The sequence below is a fragment of the Schistocerca gregaria genome, chromosome 8, assembly GCF_023897955.1.
Source record: "Schistocerca gregaria isolate iqSchGreg1 chromosome 8, iqSchGreg1.2, whole genome shotgun sequence".
Lineage (NCBI taxonomy): Eukaryota > Metazoa > Arthropoda > Insecta > Orthoptera > Acrididae > Schistocerca > Schistocerca gregaria.
In genome coordinates this window covers 111,665,937-111,693,478 of record NC_064927.1, presented here as the reverse complement: position 1 = coordinate 111,693,478, position 27,542 = coordinate 111,665,937, and the positions used below count along the sequence as shown (strand labels likewise).

The window sequence follows — 27,542 nt, the reverse complement described above, 5'->3', positions numbered from 1 at the left end:
TGGTACATTTGTGGCTTGAAAATGGCAGGGGATGGACTTGTCAAATTATCGGCAATTGTTAAAGATGTCACCTGGCTGGCCTCCCATGAGTAATTTAAAGAATTTATATACAAGAAAAAACTCTCAAATTTCACACTCCAGAGATAAAATGAAGCAATTTTCAGCAAATATCATTACCAATGATATGGTAAGAATCAATAAATTTACATTTTAGAAAAAAACAGACATAAATAAAAGGCAAACAAAAACAGGTAACTCACCCCATCTCAACCAGCAACTCGTTCATCTTCTTTTCACCCTTTAGTGTCCAGAGTCGGAGTTTACAAGAGGGGTAAACAGAATACCGCAAGCTACTTTCCACTGTCCAGTGGCGATACAATGCCAAAAGAAGACTAGCAAGTTAAGGGAAAAATAAATCTTTCTTTATGAAACATGTACACCAAAAATATTATTCTCACGAGACTCATTATTACAAGGTTGGACATTTGTGTGACCTTATTACATTGTTTAGTTTCTTTATTTTCATTGAAGCTAAGTCAAGGTAGGAATGTAACATGTATATGAGATTAGATCACCAATCACCAAGAAGATACTCCCAACTCTGCTGCCTACCAGAAGACAGGGTTTGTATACCGAACCGAGGAGCTAAAAAATTAACATTCAAACACAGAGTTACTGGTTTTGCACAGGTGAGTACATCAAATACAACCGCCAGACTTTATTTTCACATTTAATTATACATCAAACAAGCCAAGATCAAAGTATGAGACACACACAAATACAAAATTCTCAGAATTTTGACAGTGTTGAAACACATATCTGGCCACCACACAGACACCACTTATTATTCACTTTATGGTGATTATAGACTATTTTCTGAATCTATTTCAGTGCTACAAAATAATGACAAGAATTATATACAGAAGAACATAAAACTGATTATAAGATGACCATCATTAAGTAAGCCAATAAGTAACCAAAAGCAAAATGAGGTAATGGGATGTAGTCAGATTAAATCAGGTTCAATAGATTATGAAATAAGACACTAAAAGTGGTAGAAGAGTTTTGATATTTGAGCAGCAAAGCAACTGACAGTGGCTGAAGTAGAGAGTATAGAAAATGCAGACTGGCTGTAACAAGGGAAGTGTTTCTGGAAAAGAGAACCTTGTTAACATCTAATACAGATTTAAGTGTTAGGAAGTCTTTTGAAGGAATTGTCTGGAGAGTAGCCTTTTATGGAAGTGAAATGTATGCAATAAGTAGTTCAGACAAAAAGAGAATAGAATATTTTCCAATTCTGTAAGTTTACCTCTGAAGATTGAGTAACTAATGGGGCGGTACTGAATAGAACTGGGGACAAAAATCTTTATGGCACAAATTGACTAAAAGAAATCAGTTGACAGGACGTGTAATGAGGCATCAAGGCATTGTCAATCTGGCAATGGGGAGAAAGTAGCGAATGAAAACTGTACATGGAGACCAAAGGACGAATACAGATTCAAAAGGATGTAGATTGCAGTAGCCTAATTCCCAATGAAGAATCAAAAGTTGAGTAGTTTGCTATAATGACTCATGAGATGTTGAGAAGTCACAAATCGAAGTCACAAATCACATTCCAGCCTTGAGAGTTTTTTTTCCAGAAGTGGGTAGTCAACCTCAGCGTATCCAAAAGAGAGTGGGTGGTGGTATGAGGTCACAGTGTGTTGCTGCTGCTGCTGCTGCTGCTGTTGTTGTTGTTGTTGTTGTTTTCTTCAGTCCAAAGACTTGGTTGATGCAGATGAATAGACTGGCACAGGACAGACCAGTATGGAGACAACTGCATCAACCAAGTCTTTGGACTGATGAAAACAACAACAGCAGCAGCAGCAGCAGCAGCAGCAGCAGCAGCAGCAGCACACTGTGACAACATACCACCACCCACTCTCTTTTGGATACGCTGAGGTTGACTACCCACTTCTGAAAAAACACTCTCAAGGCCGGAATGTGATTTGTGACTTCGATTTGTGACTTCTCAACATCTCATGAGTCATTATAGCAAACTACTCAACTTTTGATTCTTCATTGGGAATTTCAGAGTTATAATCACTGAGGCACAGTAGTAACCAAATCTTGGAGGATGTAAAAACCTGACCTAATTTGTATTACAGTGCAGTAAAACCCCTTTTTATACTTTTCAGCAGACTGACTCAACAATTTGTACAATGCAGGAAAGTGTAAAATACAGGTAAGCATACTAAACACAACAAGTGAAAAATCAATAAATTACTCTTACTGTCATTCTATATTGTTCAAAATACGAAACTAAAACAATTTAAATTTTGCCTGTTTAAAAAATTTGAAGTAATTGTTTTTGTTTCTTTCTAACAGTAATTAGCTCTACTTGTCTCTGCACAGCATACAAAGCATCAATCATAAAAGCAGTGACTAGCTACACACACACACACACACACACACACACACACACACACACACACACACACACACACAAATGCATGCACAGGTTTCCTTCTTTGTTCTGATCATGTCCAATGGCAAAAATAAAATACAGAGGCAAAAGTATTTTGTGAAACCACTTTACAAAGATATTCATGTTCTGATGTGAGATGTATTATTGATAATCAACATAAAATTATGGCAAATAATACTTTTAACAAAATACTGGTGAAAACACTCAATCTGGCAGTCTTTGTAAACAGAGAGTAGACATGAAATCTACAGCTTGTTTCTGACAAGGTCACTCAGTTCAGGAACATCCTGTGTGATAAGGAGGGTGAAAATTGCTATCATGTTATGGAGCATCTTGGGGAAGAATGTTTACATTACATCAGGTCGTACCAGCCTAAGGCTGGGGGCCTAGTATGGATTAGCGTATTTCACACAGAGGTAACAATGATTCGAGAAATCCCACTATATAGACGGCTACCTTCAAAAGTGTTGTTGATCTGTGTATACAACTATGAAATTAAATTAAAGCTGTTGTAATACAATGCATTGGGCAGAAGGAAGTTTGCTACTAGAGTCACTAGGATCAGGACGTGATTATCATTAAGCAGTGACTCAGCATAGTTTCCCACCAAACACTGCAAACCTACAACACAGGCTGCTGTGACCCAACACGCTGACAGTGGAATCTCACTTACTGTACTAATGCTACTTTACATGAACAATAAATCTACATGTACTCTGTGTTTTCTTCTTTGATCCAAGGCTGACTTTCAGCATGAATATGATGCAATTTTTGCAGGAATCTGTATGAAAAACAATATCAAAGGTTGTGATAACATCAAAGAAAACATAAAATGTGAGAAATGTTGTGACACGGAATCATTAATCATGAGAAAGAATTGTATTGAAAGAATAGGAGTTCTGTTGGGACAATGAATGTAAGACGTGGGAAAATGTAAAATGCGGGGACATAAAAATGAGGCTTTACTGTATTTATTGACTTTCTATTTAATCATGATGCAGATTAATTTCCTTCATTCTTCGATTTCTTTTACATAATTTTTGTACACAGTGCATATATTTTGTCAATTATGAACTATAAGAAGCACCTTAATTTTTATGCAATTTTTTTTAAAATACTATTTTTGCTATTGGATTGTGAAGATAGACTAAAAAAATCTTAGTTTATAAACCAAACTGATCTTCAAAATTCCTGAAAATTTTCACGTGAACTTTCTACTTCTCCTTGTCCTTCTTCCTCTTCCTCACCATCATTATCCTCTTCATACATAAGGTGGTCTTCACTGCCACCGAGAGTGTTATTTATGAAAGATTTAACAATAAAGTCTTCTCTTACTCTAGACCACAACTGGTTTATCAAAAGGCGTTTTAGAGCTCCCTTCAGTGTGAATTCATCTTGGGTTTCATCCATATCCATTTGTTCCATTCCTCTCTCATAGACACTTTAAATGGTTTATTAATTGAGACATCAAGAGGTTGCAATTGAGAAGTAAACCCTCCTAGAATTACAGCAAGCTCTGTATTTCCCTGTCTCAATTTCTCTTTCACAGAATTGTTCAAATGACTACTAAATTGATCTAGCACAACAGAACAGTGCTTCAATAAAACACATTTCCTCCTTCTCCCACACTCTATTAATCCATAATTTCATACCAGCCTTGTCCATTCATCCTTCATCATGTACATGAAAAACACAACATGGCAGTATTTCAGAAGGTTTTCACATTGTATTGCACTTGAAAATGATCATTGGGTTAAGTTTAGTACTGTTAGCACAACATAAAAGGACAAAAGTGTAGTGCATTTTTTCATGTTCACTTGCTTTTATATTTACAGTTTTAGCGCCTTTCATGGCAACAGTTCTGTTACTCAGACATCAAATTTCAAGAAGTTTCATCAAAATTTGCTATTTTGTTTAGTTTCACACTGCTTTTCTTTCAATGTTGAATAATAATAGAATGGAAGGATAATATTTTCTCTATATACTCTTGTGGCATTTTCTGAGATATTTTGGTTTTGATTCACATGCTTAGTCCATGATGCTTCATAAACCTTTAGCACCAAACAACTTCACTTTTAAAGTCTGTTAATCTCCACTGTAGCACTAGGTTATGAGTGTGTATTTGACATTGTCATATTCCATCCTGGATTTTCCATTGTGTGTATTTGAATCATTTTTGTATTAATTTCAATGCCATTTTGACAGTGTCCTTGAATTCATTTCAATATGCCATCACCTAGTTTTTTCAATCCTCTATTTGCGTATCTAGTCCCCCCCCCCCCCCCCCGGGTCATCTCTACTGGCTCGCCAATCGCGAAAGGTATTTTTTCTGTTGGTGAAGAACCAAAATGTCGCTCATCAGCTCTGTTTCCCTGTTCTTCTGCATATGCTGTTACTTTGAATTTATAGTTCACACCATATGAATACCTTTTATTTTTTCCATTACAAAACCACTACCAACAAAAATACTGTAATGTTACTGATAACACAAATCATTTTCAATTCGGGCTCACTGGCACTGTAGACTGCAATGACACTTTACAGGCTGGACAGTGTTGGGTTTTGTGATGGTGGGATGGAAGGGATACAGCATTAGCAAGCTTGTAAATCCTTGTAACTCATGTATGTCATATCAGCGCACTGCTGCTGCCAGTTGAATCCAATGTTGCAGATAGATAGGTTTCCTGTGGCATCAAATATATGGCCATTTTCAAGACTTGTGCGAATTTTAAATCAAACACTGGATATATTTTTATTAATTTCGAGTATGAGACACATCTCAACTGTGGAGGCAATGTTTTGAAAAAAAGTGTATCTTATAGCCCATAAATTGTGTTAGTAAAGTTGGTAGTTCTGTCAGTAAAAACAATTCTCAATACTGTAATATAGTCCAAACAGTAGCCCCAGACTCAAACTGGTTCTTGTTACTGAATAACACAGCAAATTTGCCAATATTTCTCATTTTAGTGCAGATTTTCCAATCAACTTCTTGCATTCTGTATTATTTATAGTACTTAATCTAACAACTACAACATGAAAAAGATAGACACCTACTCACTACAAAAAAGAGGCATTGAGTACCGATGGGCACTATGAAAAAGAGCACAAGTAATATTTTTAGCTTACAGATAAATTCCTTCTTTTGAAGTAGAACTTTGTCAGGAAGATATTTCTAGCATTCATTTCTGTTGTGCCAGTCTGCGACTCAGTATGTCCCATATGTGGGGAGCAGCTATCAACCCTTCCCATATTGTCGTTATTTCATCCTGGACTTTCCATTGTTTTACCTTATTATTAACATCCTTCTTGGAGCCACATTTAAAATGCTTAAAATTCCTTCTTCTACAAGTTTATTTGCCAAAATGATCACTAGAGGAGAGTTTTCACACTGTTTCATTGTCTTAATTTAGCAATATTTCAGTTCCTTGTATGTTCCCGTCTTCTACATCTTTCAAGGGCACTGTACCAAGTCTAGGTTATGAAATGAATCCATAAACATATCTGGTTCAGTATAACTCTTTTAAATATTATGGGTAATCCAGACGGTACTTTTCCAAGTATCTCAATGTGTTTCAAGTACATTTTTTCTTTCGTGAGAGTGTTCAGAATGAAGCTGAAACATATCACAGACCTCTAAACAACTCCCTTCTTTCCTACTGCTTCCACCAAAGTTGTATTTGTCAATAAATATGTCTTCCTTATGCGCCTCATCCCAATCCACTCATGCTAGACTAATAAATATCTATCAAATAGTCTCAATTATTTTTACCATTTCCCAAATTTCCTTGTTATTTTATACGAATCACGATGTGACTTACACATAAAACTCATAGGATGTTGTTAGCATTTTTTAGTGGAAATAATAGTGTCAATACCGTTGTGCTCAAATTAACTCACTATTATTCATTTTTCCATTCAGAACAATGTCAACATCTGTTACAGCATTCACCAACACTATTGTTATAGCCTGATAGTCAATTCACCAAAAGTCTCTCTATTTACTTTAACTACTGCTAATTAAACTTCCGCATACCCATTTCCTCCTCCAAATATTCCACCTATTCTTTTCACGAAAGTCATGTAATAAAGTCCTGCACGGAAAAGTACAAACAGCTGCCAAAATGAAACGTATATTACTTCATTGTTAAGTCTGACATAAATTTATCCATCATTTATTCATTTGTTGCTTGCACACTGAGCCATGAAAAAATATTAAATTTACCACTTACATAATGTTTCTAGTGTCATCTGCCTGCTATATTACAGTTTTCCAGAACTATTTGCTTTTCTATCAAATATGATGTGTTCAGTAGTACACTAAACTTTTTTAGGACAATTATTTTCCATCATATGAGAGTCCAATCCCCATATTTTTAAAGTAATGTTTGCATTAAGCTTAAACAATTAAAATTCATCAACATTTAAATGATATTTTGCAAGTCACTTTACAGTATGTGGGATAGGGTACTTCCTGGTAACACGATCATTTTTCCTCTTCCCTGTTCAGTTGATGAGTAAGGTGTGGGAAGAATGTCATTAATATTTTGCATGAACTGCTAATCTTGTGGTTAGGATTTATGTCTCAACTATGGAGACTTTCTCAGAAATAAATGAGGAAAGATTAATTATTTAATCTCCTACTCTCTTTGACATTCCCCGATTTTTTAGGTTATCTAGCAGCCCTTTGACACTTGCTACTTCTTATCTTTTCCTTGATTGCAGCTAATTTCTGTTGAATTTATGCTTATAATTTAGTTATTACTATTCCTTATCTCTTGATTTGTCTATTGCCCTTTCTGACTTCAAGCTAGTTTTAGCAATTTGTATTTATAAATTCAAGCAGTAGAATGCAGTCCACCCATCTCGTGAAGTAACATAAGAAGCAATATGACTGCATAGGGCTGTATTAAAACAATAAAAATTAGGTAGTAAGTATGAAATTTGAAAATTATTTTATTCCTACTTTGAGGGGTTTTAGTGTGTGTGTGTGAATGTGTGTGTGTGTGTGTGTGTGTGTGTGTGTGTGTGAGAGAGAGAGAGAGAGAGAGAGAGAGAGAGAGAGAGAGAGAGAGAGAGAGAGAGAGAATTGTGACACACCTGTTCTATTTGCTCTAGGTTTCAATGAGTAAGTTGTGATTATTTTAAACAACATCAAAAAGGATACTCTTTGGTGTATGTGATTTTCAGTTTTGGACAAAGCCTTTGGATCTCATCATTACCAAAATCATCATCTGGCATATTTTGGTGCTGACTCAGTCTGGCAACATGGTTTTGCAGATTTCCTGTCTCCAATACATATTGCTGATTTTCAATTTTACCCATAAGCAGTTGTTCTGTCACACCAACAATGCACCACCTACAAAAATTGAAAGTTGCATTAATTATAGAATATGGATATAACCTTTATTTTTTATTTTTGTTTAATTCTTTTTGGAAAGCTAACAATAAATGATGTGATTTTTTCTCAAAACAAATAACTTTCTTTAAAGAAATAATCAATTTTGATGCATTTATTAGATTTTTTAACAGTGATCAGTCATACAAGTAAAAGTTTGATGTCATTTATAACTCGACACATTTTGAACACACAAGGAACTGCAGGTTTGTGTTTCTTACTGCTACTGAACATAAATAACTGCATATTAAAGAAAATTTCACTCAGAAAAATATCAACTTCACATACTGACCCATGGACTAGTTGGTAATTACCTGCAGGAAGCAAAACTTTGAGGACAGCCAATAAAACAGATAACAGTAACACTATTTACATGAATCAGATGTTCATTCTTCAAAGGATACAGAAGAAAATCGCTGACGGGATAGTGGACAGGAGAGGGCAGCAGTATGGGTTGATCACCCACAACTCACCCAACAAGAACGATTCCATATGAGGAGAATGAGAGGCAAAATCTCTTTTCTTTTCCTCTCATTATGAGAAAACTCTTGTTTTCTTAATTTAGGCCTCCTGTTACAGTTGTTGTACATTTCTGTTGGCTATTCTTACCATTATTAACCTACTTTGACTGTCATTATTTATGCATAGCATGAAATAACTGATGTTAAGTTTGAGGAGGGGAACAAGTGGAACTCTTGACTCATATCACGGGACCATGGCGCAGCATACTTATACTGGAGAATAATGATATAACGGCAACGACTGTTGTGCTCTCATGTATGCTGAAGACATCAAATAACCTGGAGCTGCTACTAGCAAGCAACACAAACATTACAGAAACATCCTCAAAACTTTGAGAACAGAAATCGACCAGGGAAGTGCACCATTTACTCCTTGCAAGCTTTGTGGATTTTGGAGTAACACTTTTATTCTTTGCTAATTTATAACTGTTACTTCTGATTGTGATTGAGAAAATAAATGTTGTAAAACATATGTGGTTTTCATTTCTGGTCTACGTAATTCATGACCCCAAAAATTCATACAGTTGAAGTCACAAAAACATTTCTTGCATTACATTCATTAAACATATAAAGTGCAAATTGTTTTTTTACAAACCACTGGTGACAAGATCTGGCAGCTGCAACAAGAGATTGAAGTTTTAGAACTTTTGACACTGAGACAGCAAGATAGGCACAATGAGACCACAAGCTCCAACAGTCACAGCAACACTGCAAGAGTACACCCTCAATTGTTCGTTAGCGTCAACTGGGTCGCGTCTACAATTGTAAGTACCACCATTTACGCTCACACAATCAGACATACTGTTTGCGATCTTAGAGAACATTTTTACACAACAACGGGTCACAGAAGACCATTAAAAATTTATATTGGCAATTAGCAACTTGGACCAGTGAGCAACAACAATAGCTTCCGACGAAATTCTACAACCACCTCACCACCAAGCATACCTCGCACTAAAGACCGTTAATCACATGCTGCATGAAGTTACAGGAGCGGAGGCTTCCGCAAGACCTTTAGCATGAGAAATACGGAGACAGAAATCCAGAGGAGTTTTAGAGGCATTTGCGCATGATAATGGATGTTAGCATAACGAATCTACCAACCGACAGCTTCTGCCACAAGTGCAGTTGACATTAATAATGAGTGACAATCATTATCTAAGTTGCTCCAAGCAGCTGATAGCGCATATGCCACATTGGAATCTCCTACTGTGGCATTCGTAGCAATGACAAGTACATGTCACAGCACAAGGCAAGAAACATGCAGTGGAGTTCCTAGACAAATATGGGCTAAATTGTGTCAATCATCAAACATCTCTGAGGACCCCAAGAGTTACAGACCATGGTTGGAAAGGTTGCCATGCAGTTACAGATCTCGGAGTTATGGACAGACTTCGATAAGAGGACATGATTGTCGCATGAATTCAACCTACAGCCATTACAGCACAGTCAAGGTCAAGCTAACACTAATAATTCTGTGGTATCACGGACGGTTTGGTCCCTGAGTTACAATTTGCATGATGCCGTGTGGGTATCCAAATGGCTACAGCAGTCTGAATTAGGCACCAAGGACTGCGGCACTCACAAACTGTGCCACTGACGTAAGAAGAGTCATATCACAGTTGTGCACACATGGATACACAATGAGGGTGAGGCCCACCATGGCATGCTCGTTTCTATTCTGATGAGTCACAGCATGGCACAGCATCAGATGCATGTGGTTGATAAGATTTTGAGGTTACGGTTTTTAATAGATACCATCTCAGAGGTCAGCGTCCTTCCAATCACAAGCACAGTTCAGACGATGGTGCATGAACTCTTACAGCTGTTAGCTGTAAACAACTCCAGCATCAGCACGTGTTGTCACAAAGAGCTGACAACAGACGTTGGTTTTTCTACTCAATACACGTGGAGTTTAGTGGTAGCAGACATCATGCAACCTATATTAGGTGCTGATTTCCTGTTGCACTTTGCACTGACCATATTCTTGGCAAATGCCTGCCTTATAAGCAGGGAATCCAGAGAGGTTCTGTGGACAACATAATAAGAGTCAAATCAATAATTCAAGAAAACAGTCCATGCAGTAAGAATTGCTGCAGCCACACAGCATTAAACACAGTACTGCGCACTATATATGCAAGACTCCAAAGCTTGCTGGTTGCACAAAACGTCTGTAGAATAGCTCTGTAGTGGTTGGTTAAGACCAAGGCAATACTCGGAGAGATGATCTGTGCTGGTGTTATACAAAGGTCAAATAACCCTTGGGCATCCCTGTAACACCTGGTGCACAAGGACGAAAGCACATGGCACTCATGCATAGATTACAGAATGCTAGAACGGTTCCAAATAAACACCCAATACTTAATATCCAAGAATTTGCCCATGCTGTGGCGGGCACAAACGTTTTCTCAGTGTTGGATTTTCAGAAAGCTTACAACCAGATCCCAGTAGTGCATACTGAGATGGCAAAGGCAGCAGTGATTACACCTTTTGGCCTGTTTTGAGTTTTTGTTTATGTCATTTGGTCTTAAAATACAGCTCAGGCCTGGCAGAGATTCAATGACAAAGTAATAAAAGGCTTTCCATTATTCTTCGCATATCCACATGATATATTAATATTCTCAGCTGACACACAAGTTAATGACACACATACATGAAGTACACCAGTGGTTGTGTCGTTATGGCATGGTACTAAATAAATACACGTGTGTCATACCTGAAAGTGAGGTAGCTTTCCTAGGTCATAAAGTTTCAGCTGGTGGGATCCAACATTTGCTTGAAAAGAAAGCCATTTTGTATAGTCTGTCATAGGCAATGGACTAAAGCAAAGCCAATGGACTATAAGCAACTTGACGGTTTTTAGATATGGTACACATTAACCGCTGTCCGTCGCCGGTAACAGCTGCCTCTTGGGCACCACTAATGGATGCGCTTGTGAGCTAAGAGCACCAAGCGCATTCTTATATTATAGAGCCTGGAAACGAGCAATGCTTTCAGCCAATTACAAAACAGCCTCGTAGATGTAGTGTTGCTTGCCCACCTTGCCCTTTATACACTTTTGGATGCTGTTGCCAACCAGATTGTGACTGGAGGAGCACTACAATAGGAAGTTAATGGACACTGACAGCCTCTGAGGTTCTTCTTCTGAGAAAGCTACAGGGCAGACGGACAAAATGGAATGCCTACAGTAAGTTGTTAGTGATATATGAGAGTGAGAGACATTTTCGCCCTTACATTGAAGCCTGGCCAGTGACACTTTTCATGTAGCATAAATCCATCATACTGTCCTTCAGCAACATCAGCAATAAATATTCATCATGGCAATTCTGGCACATAGAGTTCATCAGTCAGTTCACCATGGACATAAGGCACATTAGAGGCACAGAGAACATAGCCATGGTGTTATGTTGTAAAGTCAATCACCGGCACGCCAGTCAGGAATGACAAGGAGAGTAGGCCACGAGAAGAAGTCAGTCAATCACATGCTGACCAGACCTCCCTCCAGGATGACAACTCGACAGCAGCGGCCCCTATGTGAAGACGTAAGTGTCATGACCGACTGATGATGCCCCATTGCGATAGCAGTTTCAAGATTAGTGACATCAATAGCAGCATCAATGTTAGTCACTTCGCTTGTACTCTTTATTTAGCATGGACTTGGTATTGTGTATACTGAAGAATATTATTTTGTATTTCGCCTTCAGCTTGTGACCCATCTGTGTAATTGCAAAGGTTAAGTATTGTAATTTTCTTTTTGTGATAAAACTCATTAATATGACTTGTTTGATTGTTTGTCTAGCAAACTGAGTATGCAGGCTTCCCCGACACTACACACCGATTATTTTTCCTGGGTATGCAGTTTAGTCAGAATCTTATATTACAAAAACCTCACCACAGCACAAGTGTCTGGTCAAGAGCAGCACGATTTGTGAGACAGGATTGCAAATGGAGCAAACAGACATACCAGGAAGCAAGGTCAAGATATGGTGCAACACCTCATGACAAAGCCCACTGCCCTACATAGGCAGGCAGCAATTCCGCGAAGTGGCATTTGACACTGTCCACAGCCTATCACACCCAGTGGCGAACACCACTATCAAGTTGCTAATCTCACAGTTTGTGATGCCCTTCAATTAAAAAGTATGCCAGGAATTGAGATCACTGATGTCTTCAATGTCAGAATTGCAAAGTGAGGCAACACATTCATGCAGAGGTCAGAGGTTTTGCTGGATTACCAGCAAGGTTCACTCAAGTACACCTCAACTCAGTGGGTCCACTTCCACCCTCAGAGAATTACAGACATTTGCCCATGGCAGTAGACACATTTACAAGATGGGCGGAGGCCATACCAGTCACAGAAGTAGCAGCAGAAATAATAGCAAAGGTGTTTGTTGTGCACTTTTCCACTTCACTTAGTGCATGACACATCCACTTTGCAGCAACTTTACACATGTGTAGCTCATTGTGTAAAATCCTGCAGATTGTGGTCTTCTCAATACCTGTATGTCACTGTAATTCCTACAGCATCCACCTTTTGTTGTTCTCCATGCATTGGGTGATCTGGGTGTGAGTACAGCCCATACGCACACCGATAGGCCACCCGTATCAGTATAGGTTAGCCGTTGCATCTCTGCCATGCCTGAATACCCCTACCTACTGGGCAAACGTTCAGGGCACTAGAGCAGCATTCCCTACCATTTCCACAAGCTCCTCATGACATTGTAGCACATTCCTTCCACGTTGAACTGCAATCTCTACATAAGAGTGCTGTTCAAGTCAGGTAACATCCATCCTAAAGTGCTGCTCAACACACACTGTTGTCTCTCTTCATGCTTCGTTCTCCAAGAATGGACTGCCATCTAGCATCTTGTCACGTTACTGTGGATTCTTGGGAGACTTCTGATGTCACTGAATGTGCGTAGTTTGTAATGTGCTATTGTGTATTGTGGCAACTGACAGTAAATCATGTTTGCAATGACTAACTTTTTTTATCTTTTTTCTTTTGCAACATCTTTATGGCAGTGTGTGTGTGTGTGTGTGTGTGTGTGTGTGTGTGTGTGTGTGTGTTGATGTATCTCCCTACATGTAATGTTTACATAAGGGCTACTCTTTGTAGATAAAGTAATGAAAGGAAAATTCACTTGAGAAAACTATAAAATTACAGGGAGACAAAATGACTGGCTAGTTATTATCTTCTGAAGGTGAAATTGCAGTACTGTCATGACACATTTGAACAACAGAGTTTTTCTTCCCATCGTTATAATAGGTGAGATCCTCCCATCCTAGTACCTGAGTGATTTGATTCTACTTCCTCTTTGAGAATTGAACTTATCGTTCGAAAAGTTTTCTTCGCCCTAAATGCGACTATCAGCAGCACTGAAATTTTTTCTCCTGAAAGAGACACTGTCTCTTTTTAATGAAATAGATAAATGATCAATTGAGACAGTAGAAGGGCCATCCTATGGCAAAGAGGCCAAAGTTAGAATAAAACATCTGCCCAGAAGCAAATTAGGGTTAAAAGAAAAGCAACAAAGTAGACATAACAGACTAGAAAAACAGAATGCTGTGGACCATTGCGGGTGTTTGGATGCAATTACAAAGTAATGTAGATGTGAATCTGGACAAGTTACTAATAATTTCACAATACAGTACACAACTACCATAATAGAAATGATGAACTAGGAGTGGAACCAACAGAAATTAATGCAGAGAGCCAGCCAACACCTTCAATTATCAGTATCAACAATGAGGAACATTCAGCTGAAATAGTTCGTATTAACCTCATAAACATACAAAACAAGCTGCAGCTTAAGAATCCCTTATAGACGCATGAGCCTTCTTATAAATTTATGGTCATTGGACAGAGGACGAGTAATTAGGAATGATAAACTGATATGTCAGTTATTTAGAAAAGTCAGTATGCCTAATGGCTGGGTATGGATACTAACAAGGGAACCTCCTCATCGCACCCCCCTCAGATTTAGTTACGAGTTGTCCCAGTGGATAGGTCTTGAAAAACTGAACACAGATCAATTGAGAAAACAGGAAGAAGTTGTGTGGAACTATGCAAAAAATAAGCAAAATACACAAACTGAGTAGTCCATGTGCAAGATATGCAACATCAATGATAAGGTGAGCTCAGGAGCGCCGTGGTTAACGTGGGGAGCTGCGGAACGAGAGGTCCTTGGTTCAAGTCTTCCCTCGAGTGAAAAATTTACTTTCTTTATTTTCACAAAGTTATGATCTGTCCGTTCGTTCATTGATGTCTCTGTTCACTGTAATAAGTTTAGTGTCTGTGTTTTGCGACCGCACCGCAAAACCGCGCAATTAGTAGACGGAAGGACGTGCCTCTCCAATGGGAACCGAAAACATTCGATCGCAAGGTCATAGGTCAACCAATTCCTCCACAGGAAAACACGTCTGATATATTCTATATGACACTGGTGACGGCATGTGTGTCACATGACAGGAATATGTTGTCGACCGACCTAACTTGTACACTTGGCGAATGGGTAAAAAAATTCACCTGCCTTGCCCGATTTAGGTTTTCTTGTGGATGCGATAATCACTCCCAAAAAAGTGATGAAAACATAAGAGTTTGTCACATAAACTGCAACAAATGAATCCAACAGTTTCACAGTCGCACAGTTTTCCCTGTGCTATGTCAAAACATATGTTTTTAACGTTTCCATACAATGTCCCCATACTACGGCGCAGTTACCTCGCATCGAACGGGCAGATAATAATTGTCTGAAAATAAAAAATTAAACTTTTCACTTGAGGGAAGACTTGAACCCAGGACCTCTCGTTCCGCAGCTCCTCACGCTAACCACTGGACCATGACGCTCCTGGTCTTACATCGTCCTTCATGTTGCGTATCTTACACATGGACTACTCAGTTTGTATATTTTGCTTATTTTTTTCATAGTTCCACACAACTTCTTCCTGTTTTCTCGATTGATCTGTGTTCAGTTTTTCAAGGCCTATCCACTGCGCCAACTTATAACTAAATGTGAGGGGGGGGGGTGTGATGGGGAGGTTCCCTTGTAAGAAACTCTATAACATAACTAGGATTAAATATGACAGGCCAAACAAAAGTAAACCGATTTTGTGCTACTTCTAAATGATGTGTTTGGTTAATTTTGTCTTAACCAAGAGCAATATCACAAATGCTTGTAGCCGGAGCATTAATTAATAGCACAACTTACAGTGGAGACAGCCCAACACGGGGATCATTTCCCCACAAGACAAACTTCCTCCACAATGGCATACGAGCATTTGGGAGTATCTCACTAACTGTCTATAATGTCAATGGACTGGTTATGCATTGGTCACAGCTGACATAGCCATTTGCACATTGCCTTCCTACTTGTTGGTTTTCCCAGTGGCAGATTCTTGAAAGTTTCATCAACTACAAAATTTGCACCCATCACTTCCACTAACATCATCAGAACTGAATCCACTGTTATCTTGCACTTTACAACAGAGGTTTAAGAGAGCTTGGCAAGAATGAGTATCTGTGATACTGGTTAGATGTTTGTGACAGTCACTAGGACAGCGTCCAGCACCTTTACAGTGAAAACTGAACTATCTTCATGGCGACAGTTAAAAGAACATGAATTTATATAACAAGAAATCAGAACTTCAGCCACTTATGGGCAATGAAATAAATCAATGGAGAAGGTCAAAAATTTGTATTGGACCAGGATTCAAACCTGGCTGCTCCGCTTCTCTGGAACAGCTGAGCCCAAATTCTCAACCTGTCGCGCGCAAAGGAATGCCCCCTTCCATTAATCCCACTGCACATAGCAGCCACTAAGCTCCATATCACATGATTGTTGGGCGTACAGCGGATGACAGTCAATTTTGTATCCCGAAACAGCCCAGGACGTCTCCAGACATTTCTTGAGTCCGGAGTCTCATTGACTGGAGAACAATAGGCTATTTTCCTATGTTAAAAATATGGTTCAGATTATTGTTATTCTGAGAGATTATAACATTAAAGTAGCAGTTACAGTGACTATTCTCACAAGAGATCTGTTATTTTTATCGAATTAAACCTTAAAAATCATTAAATATCAAGTTTGGTCACGTGATCAAAAATGTTCTATTACTAGCTGAAGCTCTGGCGACTTCACAGACCAGGAGTAAGATGAAGTTATATGTGTGTCGTAGAAGTGTTAGCCAAAGTTGCCAGGTTTTCACGTACTACTTCTGCAAACAGCTTAGTCATTTAGTGACAGAAATCGCAATTCCAAGTTTTAATTAACATCAGAAGGGAATTTTGTGAACACTGATATTAGAAACCTTACAAAAGTTAATGTGTTTATGCTCCACCCATTTAGTCCCGCTATGTACAGCAATGGACATTCTTTTCCCTGATACCTGTAACATCATTACACATACTCAAAACTAAGGGACTGTAGAACTTTTGCAAATGGATCTGTATCATATAACTAGTTCGTTGACTATCAGTCATGAACCACGACCCAAACCACAATAAAATTATTATTGGTGACTCTCAATGCTGATTTCCTCTACATAAGAAACTTGGCAGAGGGACAGCTCAGAGCAAGCATTCTGTGATGCAATGAATAGCACATTTGACTGTGGGTAAAGAGGACACGAGTTCAAGTCCTGGAAGGGTCATATATTTTTAAAACTTTTACACAAAATACTAAAATAGTGTTAGCAAGAACTCATTGTAGCAATTGTTTAAATGGTAGCTTGTATTAAATATAGCTTCAAATTTAGTTTGATCAATGGACAACTGAGGTTAAATGCATTTCCTTTGCATACAAACAATTCATTCTTCTGGAAAGCATGGTGAGTAGTGAAGTAATCACCATAGTCCCACAGTACAACAAGGTATAGGACGATGTGATTTTGTATGCAGAAAGAGAAAAAACATGTACGACATGCAAGTAACACAAATGTAAGGGCTGTGATGTTTGTGGGTGTAGACCAATGTCAGTATCTGGAGTAGACTTATTTCGTAAGATTACGAAACTTCAAAATTTTAAAAAATACGAATTCTAGCTGTACAGTACAAAGATAAAAATATTGTTTCTAATAAAGTAAAAAGTGTTTGGTTACATCAATTAGAAAATATCTTTTTGAATGTGTTGTGTGTGAACAGCAACTGCAAATGTAAGAGCATGTAAACGACAAGGTAAACAAAACAGTACTCTGTTTCTTATCAGTGTGGTAAAGTTTTTTAATTTTAATTTGGTTTCATTAACGAGAGAACTGCCAAGTCATAAGTTAAGATATTCTTTTGGGCTGGATTTGAATCTGCGATCTATGGATATCATTTCATATAATTTGACAGTCTACCACTCTAACAACTAAACTACTAAAAAACGTACATGTAATAGGGTAGAATGACAACTTTCACTAAGAGTTTAATTTTGTAGAATGACACTATCCTTCCTTGTAACAGTGGGAAAGCACATCTCAGAGGTAAATCAATGTTAAGTTCAGAGTGCAAGACACTCTTAATCAAGCTAGGGAACTTGTACGTTGACTACTGGCATTTTACTGGTACAGTGCAACCACATTTTACACTTCTCATTCTTTGGAAGAGCAAAAACAAGTTTTCATAAGTTTTTACAGATGTATTTGTACAGTGTAGTACTACACACCATTTGCAACCCATTTTTTGAAACATAAATTCCAAAACAAGACATCACTATGAAAGAGCTTTATGAAAGTAGGAGCAACAACCTAGCCAGTGACGTTACAGGCATCACACAACTCAAATAGAGCATTTGTGTCGGCTTTCAAATTATTTGAATTTCATATATGTTTTTATGAAAGAATAATGAAATTCAAGAGGGGAAAAAAGCATGTTATGAGGATAAAATGACATAATCAGCCATTTAAGACGACTTCCAGGAAAAAGTCAAATACTCTATTGTCTTCAGATATGAACTCGCTCGGAATAGGCTGCCAATGACCAGTGAAGACATGTCTGGAGATGGCTCAGACAGTGGTGGGACACCAACCTGACTGTCGCCCACTATACAGTCCGACCACCAGGAGTGACGGTCCGGAGTGCCATTTACTTTCACAGCAGGGCCTGTTTGGTTATCACGCACTGCACTCTTACAGCAGAGTGGCAAGTTGTTGCCCTTCAAGGCAAGAAAATCTGCACTTACATTTCAGTATAATATTGCCACCCGCATATGGCGAAAGTTTTTAATACTTGTCTATACACTTGCCAAACCCTACCTCGACCAGCATGGTCACCGGATGTCTCCTCAATTGAGAACATTTGGAGCATTATGGGCAGGATCCTCCAATAAGCTCACGATTTTGACGTTCTTAAGCACCAACTGGGCAGAATTTCGCACAATGTCCCTCAGGAGGACATCCAACAACCACTTATCAATCAAGGCAAGCCAAATAACAACTTGCATAAGGGCCAAAAGTGGACCAATGTGTTATTGATTTGCTCTATTTGTGAAGCTTCTTGTATTGATTAAATCTTCCAATTTTTCTGAAATTGTAATCATTTGTATTTCTGTACATGGAGATCACATCTACTGATTTGTGGCCCACTGGATAATTCCTTTGTCATGTGTCTTTTTCTTTCTTTCTTTTCTTTTGCTCGCACAAATCAGAGGAGAGGAGAACAGGTAGATCTAAATAATCAAGGAACTCTGGGAAGTTCTTGGATGGTCCAGTTAGTAAAAAGCAACTACGTCACTGACTAACGAACGTGACTTGTAACTGACAATTCACGATCCCAGTTCCAAGTTGCACATCAAATGGTTTCCCATGGCAACAGAAATTTGATTTTCAGTATTTCACATAATTACTGACTGAATTATAATTTTTAAATGTTGTCATAACCCACTAAATTAGAGTTATAATCTTATTTTAAACCTTTAACACAGGAAGTATTACAATTAGAAATCGTGTAGTATAAGTATTGCTATACTTCACACATGACTTCACAAAAACCACATTTACCATATGGTAATGTGAAGGAACTTCTAATACAATAATGTGACTTCTAACAAAATATAAGAACGCGTAAGAAACTATTACAAACTAAAAGTAGTTTTAAGTTCACACTTTACACCATGGACCTGAATTCCTATGATCTGATCTTAAACAACACGAGGAAATTTTCTGCTCTTGCCAATGAACAATAACAAAGCACCAATTCGTACAATGCTTGAGTAGTACACACCTTCTGCATTCTGCACACACGGCATTTGTAAGTGGAGCCTCATGCTCTATCTGTGGGCTGTCAGGCTACTGCCAGCTAAAGTTAGCAACAGTGAGTTTTGCCCATAAGGGCTGCCAGTTTCATTTGACACAGCCGTGAGGACCAGCTGGAGTGTGTATTTGCAACATTGGAGTGACACATGACACATAGAAGACTACAGTTTTAGATGTCCTGTCATTTGCCTAAAAAATGACTGTTTTGTAACCTACTGCATTCAGCAATTCCTTCCAAAACATAACAAACTAGTTAGAAACGTAAAAAGGTTCACTACAGGAAATTCACTCAAAAATGAATGGTCACCTGACTTTTCAGTGGTTCTGAAAGCCACTCTACATTTTTATGCCCGTGGAAGCTGATGACCAAATGCTGTTAAATAATTAACAAATAAATGGCAAAAGACAGAATAAAGGACAATTCATGTTTGTTATCTGTATGTCAAGTGGTACCATGTGCTATTATATTTATAAGTCATCAGGACTTCGATATAATGCACTGAATATAGCTACATAGTAGCTCAAACGAATCTGCAACAAACAAATTAAAAATTTACGACCGATGCTGCCCTACCTCCAACTGTGAATAAAGAACAAGTCTTTATCTGTGGATTCTTGATATTTGTGAACTATCCTGAATTGTGGTTTTCCAGTGAACACCTACTGGTATTAATACATATCAAGTCATTACAACCACACACCAAGGACTACAAAAGTATGTGAGTTTCTACTCTGTAATATACCACTAAAGGAAAATGTAAAGACCAAATGACTTACCACAACATTTCATTGTCGTCCTTTGAAAGTTTCCACGCTAACTCAAACATTTCCACAGCACTCTGAAAAACAAAAAAAGAAAGTTACTAACAATTGTCATTACAAAGCTTGTTAAACCGTATCTATAAGTAAAAGTCTGCATTTGGAATTTATGCTCAATTGAATTCCTTAGCTCATGTTGTTCCGTGGAAGTCTGAAAGACATCAATGCAGGTGCTTCAAATGCAGAGAGCAACTGCATTTGATTTTGTTAATTTTATTTAGGCACCTCAAGCTCAAATGGTTACTAAATCACCTGCTGCAGGATCATGGCACATGACGTGAGACTAAGCAAACATGAAAGTGAAGGCTGGAGCTCAAGGCAGTGTTTAGAAAAAAATTTCCTAAGTTACTTATCACATTATTTCCAGCTCGAGCATTATCATCCATTAATATGAAATCTGGGCCCACAGCACCTTGCAACAACCGCACGAGGTCCCAAATTCTCGTTTACAATACCTGACAGCACTTAAACCTTGTTGATCCACCCATACAATTGCATCCAGATGTGTTCAAGTGGGCAATGTAATACTAGCTTGTGCCATTATGGATCCTCATTGATATCTGTCTCTTGCCACAATGTTTGGGTCCTGAAATCATGTTCCATGTTCCCTCCAGATACAAATTCGTCAAGAATCACTCTGCAGGCTAAATCGGGACTCATCTGTGTAAAGAACATTGGCCCACTGTTTGACTGCCCAGGTGGCATGTTGCCGACTCCATTCTAGACGTACCCATCTGTGAAGATGCATGAGAGAGAGACATGCAGCAGGTCTCCGACAATAAAGTCCACTTTGCTGAAGCCTTCTGTACACCATCTGCTTCAATACAACTCATCCAGTGGATGCTTCAAGGTCAGATGCCAGTTGCTGTGCAGTACTAAGGCGGTACCATAAGTACTAAGGCGGTACCATAGTGCACTTACAGCCAAATAACAGTCCTCTCTTTCTAATTTCACCTTCAATCAGCCCTACTTTGGTCCTCAGGATAAACTGTTGCATAATTCGAGAAACAACAGAACCATTCACATTAAGCCATCAGGCTACATCACTTTGCGACTGTCCTGCTTCCCTTCTTTCTACGGTCCTTTATTGCAGAGTCTGGTAGGGACCTTTTCTGTGCCATACTGCACTGTCTGTGCCCTGTGTACACAGCAATTGTGGGTCTAGATCTATCTGGTAAACACTACCACATTTCATAGGTTTCCTGGCATCACCGTTGGGGCGGTTGTGAGTGTTCTGCATGGAAGATGGCATTCCGATCAACGATCGTACAGGCATCTGTTGACAGTCTGTGCAATTATGTCACGAATTAGATGCAAGACAGGGAAAACAGCAGTTTGTTGCTTTAATTTTGGACACCAGAACAGTCTTCAAGCCACTGTACGCTCATAATCAGATGGTGGTGTTACAGATACATTACTTGGACAATGAACAGCTAGATGCTATAGGTGTTGTGCTGGAGAAAATAACTGTATTTCCATTATTTCTGTGAGCAACACAGCCATGGTGCCTTGCTGCACATGGTTCAGGTAATGTTCCTGGATGACGAGTCTGCAGTGGCTTGAAGACTAGTTAATATTGCAGAAAATAAATTTATTGTTTACACATAAAACAGCAGAAACTCTGCTCTTCTCTCTTTCAGTTTGATGATGACACATTTGAGGGCACATGTCCAAGAACATGCCAAAATTTGAATTCTAAAGCATTATCAGCTTCTGTGAACAATACTGAAACTGAAATTGCATAGAAATTTTTATCACAAATCATTGTTCATTTACTTTAATATTAGGCGGGGCATTTCTCATACAAGTTTGCAGACATTGATTCACAATTTGGACAGGTGGACGTCTCCAGAATTCCACCTCATCTTACAACAGTGTCATCCAACACTGAAAGACAGAGCAATGAAATATGGATGAATATGATGTCCAGAATTGCTAGCCCATAGGCACAAATGCCTGATTGCGTACACCAGATATGTGAACTGACCCATATAGGAAAAAGTGTTAACCCATCTATTACTGTACACAATGTTGACCATGAAATCATCTTCATTATCATCATCATCATCATCATCATCATCATCACCACCACCACCACCACCACCACCAGGAAGTCCTTCCAGTAACCATATCGGATGTCATCTAGTACTCCATGTTTTGAACAAAGACCTAAATTTTTTGTGTGAATTATTAAAAAATGGGGTCAATGGCTCATTTTATGATTTATGCTGCCAAACACACTGTCCCCTTTCATGAAGAAAATTGGTGGCATGAATTTGTTAGAGACAAGTTAGACACAATAAACAGAAACATAGACAGAACAGCCATTTTAGAATGCAGTTAGCATAATTGAGCTAGAGAAATATAAGATATGCCCAAATGAAAAGAAGACCTTCACTGAAGCAATGTTACATATAATCCCTGTGTGTGTGTGTGTGTGTGTGTGTGTGTGTGTGTGTGTGTGTGTGTTTACCTAGAGATAACACAGTGGTATTTCCAGTCGCACTAGTTATGTTAACAGCTTCACAGCAATTTTCTTATTTCTGGAGAGTTAATTCTGCAGTTCACTGCACGATGGATTCCCCTCAATCAGCCTAAATAGTAGTTATCCAGTTTCTTTGTGTGGAAAGTGAGCATGCTTCACAAATTTATCGCACGATGAGTGACATGTATGGTGAGCAGTGTCTCCCAAGGTGCACAACATTCTGGTGGTGTCAGCATTATGAGGCAGGATGTGTAAACATCAAGAACATAATTGATTGATTAACTAAGGGGTGGCAGTGTGTGGGGGGAAGGGGGGGGGGGGGTTATGGGACTAAATGGTGAGTTCATCAGTACTGCAGTTCCAAAGGTACTCTCAGAAGAGAGAGGGTCTGCTAAAAGTAGATGGATCCAGCTGGAGGGGTCAAACTATAAAACGAGCAAGTTAAAACACACACACACACACACACACACACACACACACACACACACACACACACACTACTAGGCATCAAAGGGTAGACCACACCTAAAAACTGGAAAAACAAAAATCAAACAATAAAAAATCCTGGATGGAATGTAACAATATTATGACAAGGAAAGTATCTACTCACCATATAGTGGAGATGCTGTGTTGCAGATAGGCACAACAAACTGGAAAAACAAACATCAAACAACGGAAAACCCAGGATGGAATGTAAAAATATTATGAGAATGAAAGTAGCTACTCACCATATACTGGAGATGCTGAGTTGTAGATAGGCACAACAAAAAGAGTCTCTCAATTAAAGCTTTCAGCCATTGGCCTTCGTCAGCCATAGACACACATATGCATACACACACACACTCACGCAAACCCAACTCACACGCATGACTGCAGTCTCAGGTAACTGAAACCACACTGGAAAAACAGACAGATAAAAGAGTGGTCTTCGCATGGGGAAGTGGTCATGGGTCCCAGACCGAGAAAACATGAAGAGAGCCCCAACCACAACCACCCTGCCCCTGCTCCAGGAGTAAAGAAAAACCCTATATTAGAAAATAAAAACAACTTTCATGGAGGAAACTGAGGACCAGTTCAACCATCCGTGAATTGTCTGCTAATGTTAACGATTAAGAATCTGGAAGACTATACTTAATATGAAGGGCCAAAAGAAGGGCACATTCCACCAATCTATGCAATGGCATAAGACAGTAGTTGTCTTGATTGTGTAGCGTTTATCACTGAGGGCAGCAGTTCACCAGGTATCATTCCACTTTTGGGCAGAGACAGATTTGATGAAGATCCACATTCTCTGCAGCTGGAACCATGGAAGGGAATTGGGGGGTGGGGGGGTGGAAGTATCTACTTCTCTTGCCAAACTGTCAGCCAGTTCATTCCCTGGGATGCCCACATGACTTGGGGCCCAGAGAAAGACAACTGAGCAGGTGGCATGGCCAAGGGCAGAGAGAAGGTCATGGATAGCAGAGACCAAAGCGTGACGAGAGTGGCATCAATCTACAGCCTGAGTCATACATGTTAAAACACTGTGAATGGAGGCCTGCGTAACAAAGTGGCCTGTTAATAGCCAGCAGCTCTGCCGTGAACACACTACTACATGACCACAGCAATAAATGGTGTTCTAAGCCAATAGGAGATGTGAAAGTGTATCACACCTTATCTATTGTCTTAGAACCATCGGTGTAGAAGATGGTAGCACCCTGGAACTCTGCAAGAATGGAACATACAACACGCCGAAAGACTACAGGGGTGACAGAGACCTTTGGATCCTGGAATAGGTCAGTCCTAATCCATGGTCCAGGTACCATCCAAGGGAGAGGGTGGGGAGGAGGAAATATACAGGGCACATTCTAGCAAGTTGAGATGAAGATTCCAACAGAGGGAAGTTAGACACATGTCAACTGGAAATACCACCTGAGGTGGTTATCAGGAGGGAGACATCTGTCATTTGCAAAAGAGGAGAGGGTAGACGGGATGGTCAGGGAATCGACATGTGGCGACTGAGCAAGAAACCAGGAGTTGGCTCCCCACTTCTGGGAGCAGACTGTCGATGGGAGTAGTACGAAAGGCACCAATAGCCAGATGCATCCCACAATGGTGAACAGAGTGAAGTACTTTCAGAGTGGAAGGAGCTGCTGTGCCATAAACCTGACTACCATAATCTTGTCTGGACAAAACCAGAGCACAGTAAAGAAGGAGAAGAGTAGCATGATCTGCACTTTAAGAGTGTTAAGCTTCTGCAAGAAGGAAGTCTTCAGGTGGCAAATATGAGGCAGCCATATCAGCTTTTTATCAAAAATAAGGCCCAAGAAATGGGTCTATGCAACAACATCTAGGAGCCGGTCGTCTAAATAAAGTTCTGGATTGGAGTGTACTGTGGACCAACAACATTAATTCATAACCTGTATTTTGGAGGGAGAAAACTGGAAGCCATGGGAGAGGGCTCATGTAGAGGCTTGTCAGATGGTGCCTTGGAGCTGGCACTCAGCCGATGCTACTGAATGGGAGTTGCACCAGATGCAAAAATCTGTCAACGTACAACACTGGGATATCCAGAGGCCCAAAGGAGGTCACAAACCCACTGATGGCTATGAGGAAGAGTGTGACACTCAGAATCCTGTGGGCTACCACTCTCCTGGATCCAGGGGGTGCTGAGTGGAGTGCCAACTCGAACCCAGAAGAACCTTTGGGATAAACTTACATATAAAAATAGGGAGAGGCCTGCAAAAGCCCCAGTCATGGAGGTTAACTAAAATGTGAAGGGACCAACCTGTCTCATATGCCTTACCTAGGTCAAAGAAGACCGCAGCAAGGTGCCAGCAGTGAGTAAAAGCCGGTTGGATTGCTGTTTCCAGCCTGAGTAAAGGGTCTGTTGGAGATTGGCTTCCAGGAAAGACTTACTGATACGGGGACAAAAAGCCCAGAGATTCAAATACCTGATATAATCAGAGCAGTTTACCATCCTTTCGAGCAGTTTACAAAGTACATTGGTCAGGATAATTGGGCAGTAGCTCTTGAGAGACGTAGGTAGCTCTTGACAGACGTTGGGTTCTTCCCAGCTTAGGACGAGGATAACTATACCGTCTTGCCATTGCAAGGGGAAAGCACCCATAAGCCATATGTGGTTGAAGACCCTAAGAAATGTTGCCTCTGGGTAATGTCCAAGTGTTGGATCATCTGGTTGTGAATGGAATCTGGGGCTAGGCCCATGCCATGTAAAGAAGTAAGGGCCTACAAGAATTCCCATTCAGTGAAAGGTTCATTATAAAGTTCAGCTTGGCGGGGGTTGAAACTGAGGGATTCTGTTCAACTCACATTTCCGCTGGAGGAAGGGACCAGTATAGAAAGAAGATGCCGATGCTGTCTCAAACTGTGTCGCGAGGCATTCTGCAAGGACTGATGATCAGTACACAGAGCACTCTGGAGAATAACACCCTGGACAGTAAGACTCTGGACAGTTGGTTGTCACTGGAAGCCCAGAAGGCTACAGTGTTTGGACCAAACCTGTGCTGAAGAGGCTTACATCTCCATGGAGGAAACATACTGCTCCCAGCATTCCTTTTTACTCTGTTTAATAAGGCAGCAAGCCTTAGCGTGCAGACGCTTAAAAGGGATAAGATTGGCACGTGAAGAGTGTCATTTAAATCACTGCAGTGCCCATTGGCAGTTCTGGATAGTGACTGCTACATCCTTGGTCCACCACAGTACTGGTCACTGATGAGGGGGAGCTGTGGATAGGGAGATAGCAGAGTCAACAGCATGAAGATTATTGGCAGAGACGTCCTGCATGACTGCATCAATGCAATTCAAAACGGAGATGTTGAAGTGCACAGTAGACACATGTAAGACCAATTGGCCCTGCTAATGCCCAACATGGATCAGTACATCATGGGGTGACCAAAGGAGGGAAGCCCCGAGAGCAAGGGAGGAGATTGTGAGATCGATAGCAGTAAGGGTGCCATGAGAGGCACTCAAGTGCATAGGGGAACTGTCATTGAGGGGAAACAAATCAAAGTCTGTAATAATATGGTCAATTAGAAGACCGCTACAAGTTGAAGTGGCATACCTCCACAGGGGGTGGTGTGCACTGAAGTCCCCAAGGAGGAGATGCGAGGGTGGGAGTTGCTGTATTGTATTAAGGTGGACATTTCAACGTAAGGAAGTGGCCTACCTGGAGGGAGGTAGATGTTGCAAACACTGATTGCTGGGGTTGTTTCTACTCTAACCACTATTGCTTCCAGTTTGATACAAAGGGGGATCCAGTCACCAAGGACACTGGAGTGAACCAAAATGCGGACCCCCCTGACACGCTATTCCGGGGCTGGCACGGTTTCGACAGAACACCCAATAACAATGAAATGTTGGAGAGTGGTCATCACAGAAGTGCGTTTCTTGCCTGAAGAGCAAGAAAGAATGCAGAGTAAGAGGAAACAAGGTAGGAACCTCCAGTAGGTGTCACTAATGTCTGTTGCAATTTCACTGCAATATCATGTGGAGAGAATCCAGGTTAGACAATACAGAACCGAGTGGAGGTCATGTCAATCGTTCAGTGGTCATCACCGACAAAGATGGGATGACTTCCATAAATAAGACAGCAGACTCAGGTTGCGGGGTGGGGGGGATAGC

General features: G+C 39.8%; 1 protein-coding gene across 1 annotated transcript in view; it reads right to left on the bottom strand.

Annotated features, from left to right (window-relative positions):
- LOC126284015 (cell division control protein 45 homolog) overlaps positions 1-27,542 on the bottom strand; it is a 138,117-nt gene that overhangs the window by 65,185 nt on the left and 45,390 nt on the right. Inside the window, exons 6-8 of the mRNA XM_049982560.1 lie at positions 20,393-20,454; positions 7,632-7,823; positions 261-392 (exon numbers count right to left, since the gene is read on the bottom strand). Of these exons, the coding sequence (XP_049838517.1) occupies positions 261-392; positions 7,632-7,823; positions 20,393-20,454 (386 nt within the window). The remainder of the gene's footprint in view (positions 1-260; positions 393-7,631; positions 7,824-20,392; positions 20,455-27,542) is intronic.